The 10505-nt window shown below is 43.8% G+C and overlaps 1 protein-coding gene across 2 annotated transcripts in view; it reads right to left on the reverse strand.

The window, feature by feature from the left end:
• The window catches only part of LOC112264772 (cyclic AMP-dependent transcription factor ATF-6 beta), a 17470-nt gene extending 7577 nt beyond the window's left edge, over positions 1 to 9893 (reverse strand). Inside the window, exons 1-11 of one of the 2 annotated variants that reach the window (XM_024441596.2) lie at positions 9574 to 9893; positions 7881 to 7960; positions 3855 to 3936; positions 3566 to 3625; positions 3385 to 3467; positions 3008 to 3188; positions 2674 to 2838; positions 2294 to 2457; positions 1957 to 2136; positions 617 to 699; positions 283 to 477 (exon numbers count right to left, since the gene is read on the reverse strand). In XM_024441596.2, coding sequence (XP_024297364.1) covers positions 283 to 477; positions 617 to 699; positions 1957 to 2136; positions 2294 to 2457; positions 2674 to 2838; positions 3008 to 3188; positions 3385 to 3467; positions 3566 to 3625; positions 3855 to 3936; positions 7881 to 7960; positions 9574 to 9646 — 1346 coding nt within the window. In that variant the 5' untranslated portion in view covers positions 9647 to 9893. Of the gene's footprint in view, positions 1 to 282; positions 478 to 616; positions 700 to 1956; positions 2137 to 2260; positions 2458 to 2673; positions 2839 to 3007; positions 3189 to 3384; positions 3468 to 3565; positions 3626 to 3854; positions 3937 to 7880; positions 7961 to 9573 lie in introns of both variants that reach the window. The other variant, XM_024441595.2, reaches the window with a different exon arrangement.
• Between the last annotated feature and the right edge of the window lie 612 nt (positions 9894 to 10505).

Genomic DNA, 10505 nt, shown 5'->3' on the forward strand with positions numbered 1-10505 from the left:
ACTCACTTTTACTTGAGTCATTTTCTATTAAGTTAAATGTACTTTTACTCAAGTATGACAATTGAATACATTTCCCACCACTGCCTGTTACATATTTCTATGTCCAGCTCAAACACGGTCTTGTTCTCCAATGACGTTCTACTTGACTGAACCATGTTTGCGAAGCCTCATCGATTAGAACCACATGGGCAGCAGCCGCAGATGGCTGTGGCAAGGTCATAATGAACAGGCTCACCATCGTGGATATGCAGAGTTAACGATGAGTTGGACTTTATTACCAACCTAAACTGGTATGAATCGGTGGATTCCCTCTCCACCTCTCCTCCCTTCCACCCATCCTCTCCTCCCTCCTCCTCAGGATCTATCCTTTCCTCCACTCTGCTATGTTCCCGAGCCGTCTCAAACTCCAGGAGATGTCTTCCTGTGTGAGGGACCACCTCTTCCTGTAACCCCGTCTCCAGCTTCCTGTCTGTGATACTGGAGGGAAGAATTTAGTCAAAATCAACTAATCATGCAGTTATATACAATACTTTTTAAAAACAGGATTTTTGGGGGTGCAATTTGCCAATTGATAACACTTCATTGAATGGCAGGGACTATGAACAGTGACTTTTACCTGACAGGGCCGAAACTGAAGGTCATGAACAGTAGCACTGCCATGACGCAGACGGCCCTCTTGTTGTTACCAGATTCACTGCCCTGGAACATAGAGAGGATTTAGAGCAGTGTAGCTGGGGCCGGGACGATACCAGTACCGCGAGACTCAGTATTGTGGCAAGGAAACAAAACACCAAGGGGATTTAACTTTAGGAAAAAGAGACCTGATGTTGGAAACAATTATGTTGTCCTCCAGAGTCAAATGTATTTCTTTTCCAAACTATAGAACACAATATTTTACATACAGCAGGTTTTTAAAAAACCAAAAGAGTTTGGTCCGCTTCGTGCTTTCATTTGAACCTACTGCGACATTGGAATCGTCCCGGCCCTAGTAAACACACATGTACCAACATGTCCTCTTTGAAGGTATTCCTAGTTGTTGCTTGAACAGTCAAATCTTAACCACATTCTTAAGACATTCATTTAGAAAGATTAAATTGAAAGCAGTCCATCCGGTTCATTAGGGAAATCCATCTCTGCCTCAGCAATGTAATCACCGAACACATTTGCTTAAGGGAGGTTTCCTGGCTTTCCAGCTCCCCTGCCACCCTCCCTCCCCTCTCTCTCCTACCCCTTCCCTTCATTCTCCTCCTGTACCTCCGCCACTACCTCTCCTTCCTCCCTTCCCCTGTACAGTCTTCCCTCCCCTCTCCTAACCCTCCCCTTCATTCTCCTCCTGTACCTCCTCCACCTCTCCTTCCTCCCTTCCCCTGTACCACCTTCCCTCCCTCCTCTCTCTCCTAACCCTCCCCTTCATTCTCCTCCTGTACCTCTGCCACTACCTCTCCTTTCTCCCTTCCCCTGTACCATCTTCCCTCCCTCCTCTCTCTCTCCTAACCCCCCTTCATTCTCCTCCTTTACCTCTGCCACTACCTCTCCTTTCTCCCTTCCCCTGTACCGTCTTCCCTCCCTCCTCTCTCTCCTAACCCTCCCCTTCATTCTCCTCCTTTACTTCTGCCACTACCTCTCCTTTCTCCCTTCCCCTGTACCATCTTCCCTCCCTCCTCTCTCTCTCCTAACCCCCTTCATTCTCCTCCTTTACCTCTGCCACTACCTCTCCTTTCTCCCTTCCCCTGTACCGTCTTCCCTCCCTCCTCTCTCTCCTAACCCTCCCCTTCATTCTCCTCCTGTACCTCTGCCACTACCTCTCCTTTCTCCCTTCCCCTGTACCGTCTTCCCTCCCTCCTCTCTCTCCTAACCCTCCCCTTCATTCTCCTCCTGTACCTCCGCCACTACCTTTCCTTTCTCCCTTCCCCTGTACCGTCTTCCCTCCCACTCCTCTCTCCACCCCTCCTGTACCTCTTTCCCAGCAAGCCTCTCCCTCAGGGCCTGGTTCTCCCTGCGGAGGTGCTCGTTCTCCTGCTGCACCTCCCTCAGCTGGCCCTCCAGGTTCTGCAGGTACTCCTTCTTCTTCTTGCGTGACTGGCATGCCGACTCCCGGTTCTTGATCATCCGCTGCTGCCTCTTCATCACCTTCATCTGAGACCCGGTCGGAGGGGAGAACACATGACAGTTAATCACGGCAGAACTGGGCGTGTGATCTGACAGTGAAGCCAAGGGGTAAGGCAGCGGTTGAAGTAGAGCGTGAAAGAGAACTACTCACTGACTGACTGACATGCGACTGACAGACACTCACATCCATGCCGTTGCAGTTGCTCCCTGGCAGAGAGGACGCCGGGACTATGGGTTTGCCGGGGAATGGGGCCGTGGGGCTATGGCAGTGAGGCATGGTGGGGGAGGCGGGCTCCATTTTGACGATGGCTGGCGCGGACCCCAGACAGACTGACTGGGAAAGCACCACTAAGAGAGGGAAAAGAAAAAATAAATTTCTAATCAACAAATCACAGAAATAGACATGAATAGGTATTGTGGCGATTTGAGCATGCACGCCCACAGAGATACATAAAATAACTTGGAATTCAACGCTCCCCTTTAATTAACCTCGGCGATTCACCAAACGGTAAGCCTGGAATAAGGTCATGTGTGAAAAATGGTCAGTCTGGTCCCAGGACTCACCAGGCCTGCTCTGGTCCCTGCTAGGCAGGCTGTGCAGTATGAGGGCCTTGGCTGGACTGGGAGCCTGGGGGACGGAGAGAGCCGCTACACACACAGGCCTGGGTTGGATGAGAGGCTTACTGCTCAGGATGGTACTGGCTTTGATCGTGGCCGCAGTGGGGTGGACTGGAGGGAGAGAGAGAACATGACATGCACTATAAAATGTCTGCCAAGAACAAAGTCACGGGCATTTGCACCCAAAGCACATAATATTAAACATGAAGCGTACTCTCGTGGCTGAAGTCTTTCCTGTGCAACACATCAAATAGCTGGACGTCACTGTAGAAACGAGTACCTGTGGCCTGTGTGTCCATGCCATTGTGGGTTGATGTTTGGTGTTGCTGAGGCGGCACTTTGGACTGTGGTCGGGCCAGTTGTGCAGAGGCCACCGTGACTTCACATGTGCCAAGTGGTGGTGCCAGCACATCTCCAAACATATAAGGAGGCGTGGGCGGGTTCTCTCCTTTCACTTGGATCTGAAAAGGTAGAAAGAGAGATGTGCAAGAAATGTTAAAAACAGGCTTCACACTTTGGTTACTTCTGAAATACTCGGACGAGACTCTGTGTCACTGAAAATGTGCACTTTGTGTACATTGCATCTCAAAATGTGCACTTTGTGTACATTGCATCAATATCGTAGTGCGATGTGGAAGCTGATCTGTCTGGACTGACCTGTGAGTCTGGGAGTGAGGTCAGGGAGCAGTCGGAGGCCAGTGAGGAGGCAGGGGAGGGAGGCTCCGCCTTCACCCGGAACACTGGAACAGCACACACAAATGATACAAAAAGGACACAGTGAATAATTCACATTCAACCATAAGACAAACACATACACAATAGCCAAAGAGGGACTTACACATGTCCACTGGCAAAGGCTGCGTTATCGTCATTTCATCTTTCAGTACGGGAATGTCCCCTTAAGAGAGTGCGAGGAAGGCAGAGCAGAGAGAGCGACAGGGAGAAAGGTTTTTAAAGTACACCACAACCGACACTGCGCTACAATGACACTTTACTGATAAACTGAAGTGACGTTGCCATTTTACTTCATTGGCCTTTTTTAGTAGTAATAACATGTCTACTACCACAACGAATACTTTTAAAAAGGAAAACCTCTCCTTCCTGCCACACTTTATTAATCTCTGCACCTGTGAGAAGGTTGTCGTCCAGGTGTCTCCATGGCGACGTGGGATTGTCGGGATCAAGGGTCAGCACGAGATCGTTGTCAAACTGCGAGGAGAGAGAGAGGAAGCGGAGGGCAGAATTAGGCCATCGTCTGGATTAGTCAGTAGGTCAGCAGGGGGTGCGCCATTGGTTGCCCCAACAGGGAAATCAGCCCCATTATCAGCCCCGTCTCAGGCTCACTCAAGTTACCTTAACTTTGGCATCACACACTGAACTCTCACGACTGCTAGGTAGTGTGTAACACTGCCTGGTTTATACTGATACTGCCAGCACTAGCCGACTACCACCAGGTTACTCAACCCTGCACCTTAGAGGCTGCTGCCCCATATACATAGACATGGAATCACTGGTCACTTTAATAATGTTTACATAACGCTTTACTCATTTCATATGTACAGTTGAAGTCGGAAGTAAACATACACCTTAGCCAAATACACTTAAACTCAGTTTCACAATTCCTGACATTTAATCCTCGTAAAAATTCCCTGTCTTGGGTCAGTTAGGATCACCACTTTATTTTAAGAATGTGAAATGTCAGAATAATAGTAGAGAGAATGATTTATTTCAGATTTGATTTCTTTCATCACATTCCCAGTGGGTCAGAGGTTAACATACACTCAATTAGTATTTGGTAGCATTGCCTTTAAATTGTTTAACTTGGGTCAAACGTTTTGGGTAGCCTTCCATAAGCTTCCCACAATAAGTTGGGTGAATTTTGGCCCATTCCTCCTGACAGAGCTGGTGCAACTGAGTCAGGTTTGTAGGCCTCCTTGCTCGCATACACTTTTTCAGTTCTTCCCACAAATATTCCATAGGATTAGAGGTCACTCAAATACCTTGACTTTGTTGTCCTTAAGCCATTTTGCCACAACTTTGGAAGTATACTTGGGGTCATTGTCCATTTGGAAAACCCATTTCCAACCAAGCTTTAAACTTCCTGACTGATGTCTTGAGATGTTGCTTCAATATATCCACAGAATTTTCCTCCCTCATGAAGCCATCTATTTTGTGAAGTGCACCAGTCCCTCCTGCAGCAAAGCACCCCCACAACATGATGCTGCCACCCCCGTGCTTCACGGTTGGGATGGTGTTCTTCGGCTTGCAATCCTCCCCCTTTTTCCTCCAAACATAACGATTGTCATTATGGCCAAACAGTTCTATTTTTGTTTCATCAGACCAGAGGACATTTCTCCAAAGCATGATCTTTGTTCCCACGTGCAGTTGCAAACCGCAGTCTGGCTTTTTTATGGCGATTTTGGAGCAGTGGCTTCTTCCTTGCTGAACGGCCTTTCAGGTTGTCACTTTAGGACTCGTTTTACTGTGGATATAGATACTTTTTTACCGGTTTCCTCCAGCATCTTCACAAGGTCCTTTGCTGTTGTTCTGGGATTGATTTGCACTTTTCGCACCAAAGTACGTTCATCTCTAGGAGACAGAACGCCTCTCCTTCCTGAGCGGTATGATGGCTGTGTGATCCCATGGTGTTTATACTTGCATACTATTGTTTGTACAGATGAACGTGGTACCTTCAGGCGTTTGGAAATTGCTCCCAAGACTAAACCAGACTTGTGGAGGTCTACAATTGTTTTTCTGAGGTCTTGGCTGATTTCTTTTGATTTTCCCATGATGTCAAGCAAAGAGGCACTGAGTTTGAAGGTAGGCCTTGAAATACATCCACAGGTACACCTCCAATTGACTCAAATGATGTCAATAAGCATATCAGAAGCTTCTAAAGCCATGACATAATTTTCTGGAATTTTCCAAGCTGTTTAAAGGCACAGTCATCTTAGTGTATGTAAACTTCTGACCCACTGGAATTGTGATACAGTGAATTATAAGTGTTATAATCTGTCTGTAAACAATTGTTGGGAAAATGACTTGTGTCATGCACAAAGTAGATGTCCTGACCGACTTGCCAAAACTATAGTTTGTTAACAACACATTTGTGGAGTGGTTGAAAAACTAGTTTTAATGACGCCAACCTAAGTGTATGTAAACTTCCGACTTCAACTGTATATATTGTATTGTATTCTACTGTATTTTAGTCAATGCCATTCCAGCATTGCTCGTCCTAATATTTATATATTCTTAATTCCACTCTTTACCTTTAGATTCCTGTATATTGTTGTGAATTGTTGGATACTACAGCAATGTTGGAGCTAGGAACACAAGTATTGACATCTGCTAAATATGTGTATCGGACCAATAAAATGTTATTTTATTTTGATAAAGGAAGAATGAGCAGATTGCCGCACTATTGCACACTGTATTTTATTTTACTAGGCAAGTCAGTTAAGGACAAATTCTTAATTTACAAAGACACCCTACCGGGGAACAGATCAGGGAACGGTCCACCTTGTTCAGGGGCAGAACAACAGATTTTTTTTTTTCCCTTGTCAGCTCGGGGATTCAATCCAGCAACCTTTCAGTTACTGGCCCAACGCTCTAACCACTAGGCTACCTGTAGGTGATGTAGATTGGAATAGGGATTAGCAAGAGTAATCGAGTCCTCAAACGGATGTCAAAAGTCTCTCTTTAACCCAACTAAAGATCACTTTGTTTGACAGTCAAACTATTTTGTGGAACGTGCTTTGTGGATGCCCGAATGAGCAAGAAAACGTTTGTCCCGAATTTACATATTTATTTTGTCGTCTTGGAGACAACGTTCATTTGCTTTGACTCTCCTGTTCCATTTCTACATGTGCATTTGTGGGACACAACAAAAAAAGAAGCCAAGCATCAGTTCTTCTCCTTGAATTAATCTTCCCTTCTGGGTCTCACTCACTAAACCGTGTTCCGTCCACTCCCTCTACACACGCATGCTAAGAGCGCACGCAAGCCCCCGTTAGGCCTACAGAAACAAATGCCTAGAAAAACATATCTAACTGATGGGATACACAAGCTACATTCCTTGCTAAATGACAACAGTTTTAAAAATGAATTGTGTTCCGTCTGTGAGTTGATTGATGTAGGGAAATAGGTGCTTCAACGACGAGCTGCAGGTTTGGAATGATTGCGTCTCGTCTATTTTCCGCTTAGGCTACTTTGCGAACTGCTAATGCCATTTAGAATTGGTTAGCCTAGGCTACAACCCCTCCTCCCCCTAAACATAGACAAGTTCCACACTGAAAATATGCCAAAACATTTGTTTGATAAAGACAAAGAGCGTATTTTCAGAATCTTAAGAACAGGCCTACTCACTAAACAGATCTTGTGGTCCTAATTCATCTCCATGCAGTTTTCAACATAGAATTCTTAATTCATTTAGAAACATTCCAAAAGGCGAAATAAAACTAAATCAAACATCTGTATATCGATGACAGATTTTTGTTTGTAACCCTCAGAAAATTGTCTTTCAACTCGCCAAATTGAGCCCCATTTCAAATGATTACTCTGACAATAACTATTCCACACGCGATATGTGCATCGGCAACTTATTTCACTTAGAAAAATAGTTATATTTTATTCAGTTACATGACTTTTTTTTTTCTTTCTAGAAATGATGAGTCTTGAATGTGATAGGGCTTGGGACATTTAAAAAAAAGTGTCTTGTCTGCTAAATTAACAAAACAAAGCTCTACCGTTACACAATCATAGGCTTCAACAAGCAAGTGCCACCGCTAAGGTTACTACCTTTTGTGAAGATTGTGTTCCACAATATAACAGTTACAATAACTGAATCTTAAATGACACTTGTTTTTATATATAGATAAATGCACACATATTTATTTCCAGTGTGGGCCTTGTGTTCTAAAATAGATCCCCCTCCCCCCATTGGAGTACTCAACAACAACAAAAAGCGAGAGCACTAATTGTCAAAACATTTCAAGTGCCCATTCCGGGAATAGGCCCCATGTTGAGTAGACAGGAAATTAGGTCTAAATCATTGACAGCTTTGAATTAACTTCATTGTGGTGATACAACATGTGTAGTACAGTGGTCAGATAATACAGTCAGGGTCTGTGAGCAGAAAATATCTTTGTCCGTACCGATGTTTCATATTTTGGTCCTCTCGTGTACTCTCCGTCCTCTCCCTCCTCCATGCTCTCACACTGGTACAGACAGGCATCTGAGACAGACAGACCAATTAGTTAGCACTGTAGGAACATGATTATGCACATGGACAGACATGCAAGTTGCTTGAGTATCAGTTGCTATTGCGGTTGTAAGTAAAGCCTTATCACTATACCACAGTGACCCCTTGTTGCCATGGTTTCCCGTGCCTTATTTGGTTTGACAAGGGCTTGAAACACGACTCTGACCTTTGAGCTAAAACAAGAAGAGGGATCTACTACTAAATGATGGTTGTGATCATAAACACAGCTAAAAATGAGCTCAAGGTTTGGTGCTTTTCTACACCCATTTTAAAATCAAAGCAGCTTCAATTCACAGGAGTCCAGTTTGGTTTTTCCGGCTTTACAAATTGAGTGAAATCTAAGCAATGGAGGGGAAACCTGGCTTAAAATACATGAGATGGGAGGTTTTCTGCCCTGAGGTGACCCATCTTCAATAGCAGAGGGATCGGTAACCAACCTGCTCAGTGCTGAGAATGGTTCCCCCCATTACTGTTGAATTTGAATTAGCCAAGTGTTAGCTACTCATGATAATAGTAGACCCCATTAACTAGAGGGACAACTTATGGGCTGAAATTAATTCTAGCCTACATTATCGTGGGATACTTTTTTTTTCTTGAAAGAATGCTTTTCGTTTTCCACAACTAGTTTTGATTCACACTGCAGGCCTGACTAGTTAAATGCTGTCCATCACAAATAGTAAATGTAAAATGTAATCAAGTTCAGTGATCACAGGAAGTTCACAGATTGCGTGAGACATTTTTTTTTAAACCTTTATTTAACTAACTTTAGAACAAATTCTTATTTTCAATGACGGCCTAGGAACAGTGGGTTAATTGCCTTGTTCAGGGGCAGTACCTTGTCAGCTCGGGGATTTGAACTTGGAACCTTTCAGTTACTAGTCAAATGCTCTAACCACTAGGCTACCCTGCCGCCCAAGACAACGACATTTAAGTCTGCAAACTTCAGCATATAAAAGCAATGATCAGGGAGTCAGTAAAAGGGTAAGGTCTGTATCTAAAATATAGTGCCATACAATGAAAGCAAGCCAATCTGTCAGATGCAAATGCTATTGATTTAAAAAAGGGCCCGAGATACCCAGATGTCGCAAAAAGCCAGCTTGGTTTTCAGTCTTTAGATAGGCCTCAGCCTATGGTTTATTCAACATATTACATACGTTTTAAATTAAGGTATTTGGGATCGATGGTCTTTTCAGATAGCCTTTATCTTATGGAAAACGAAAGCTTGCAGAGCACAAGCTTTTCTCACACTAATACCAAAGGCTTTTTATAACTAAAGTTAACACTCCTATATGTGCTAATACAGTGACATATCCGGTTTGCTGCCCAGTGCACATATAGCTAGACATTGGCGCACACACCCACGCAAGAAACCCAACTACCACCAACTTTAACATTATGATTTTTCGTAATTTGTTGTCAGGGTCAACCTGGTAAGGTTAGGAAATGAAAGATGCATAGTCAATTTCACGCGTTCGTTATCAGCTAAAGTCGCATTAGCTAGCTGATCATTTTAGCTATGTAACGCATCCATGCTGCCCAGGTGGTAAACATGCATTACAGTACCATTTATTATCTCTCTCACTTACCCCAATCCTCGCTTGTCAGAAGGTTATCAGCGAAGAAACGACTATCCAAATCAGATAGTAAATCCGTAGTCATAGCCACAAGGCGTTTGTTAATTAGAGGGAGTGTAGACAATCACCGATCGATTATATTAAAAAATATAAATCCGCGAATTCGATTTACAGCGAATGATGTTCAGTTGGCGATTGGGTCCATCGACGTACAAAAGACAATTATAATTTCTTACGCGAAACATTAGATTTTGTATTTATTTTGTTTCATAATATCCACTCGGTCCACAGAACCATCTCGCATATGACGACATCCAGACAAGAAACGAAATTTCCGCAAAAAGCCCGCCCATTTTCAATACAAGATCCAATCAAAGCAAGGATTTGTTAGATTGAATCTTCAGTCGCCCTATCCAATAATATTATTACTATTAAGACAGAGTAGACTGTCGTAGATGGACAAAAGTAAGAGGTTTATAAGGTGATTCGGCCCAATCGCACGTCAGAATTTTGAGTGACGTTGAAAATCTTCAATGGTAGACATGTAATTTGGCATTCATTTCAAAGGACATGCTCTAAAAATCAATCACGTGTTCAACAATAAGAAACATTTCATTTGAACACATGGTTGATAGCTAGCTAAAGTTGTCTCTTTCCTAAATTAGCCATGGATGGAGATAGGGTTTTGGACTTGTGGTTTTAGTTGATTCTCCGTACTTTCCAATGATTATAACGGGGAATCTGACCCAACCATACATTCCTACATTGTGCCCCTTGCCTGAGAGGATGGAAGTTCAATATGTATCTAGATGTAGTAAGCCAGTGTTAACTAGCTAACGTTACCCATGAAATGAAGTTTTTAGCCAGGTAGCAAGACAACCAACTTAAAGCGTGTACTGTATGACAGTGATAGACCGTTTAGTCAACATGAGATAAAGGATCAT

The sequence above is a fragment of the Oncorhynchus tshawytscha genome, linkage group LG13, assembly GCF_018296145.1.
Source record: "Oncorhynchus tshawytscha isolate Ot180627B linkage group LG13, Otsh_v2.0, whole genome shotgun sequence".
Taxonomy (NCBI): Eukaryota; Metazoa; Chordata; class Actinopteri; order Salmoniformes; family Salmonidae; genus Oncorhynchus; species Oncorhynchus tshawytscha.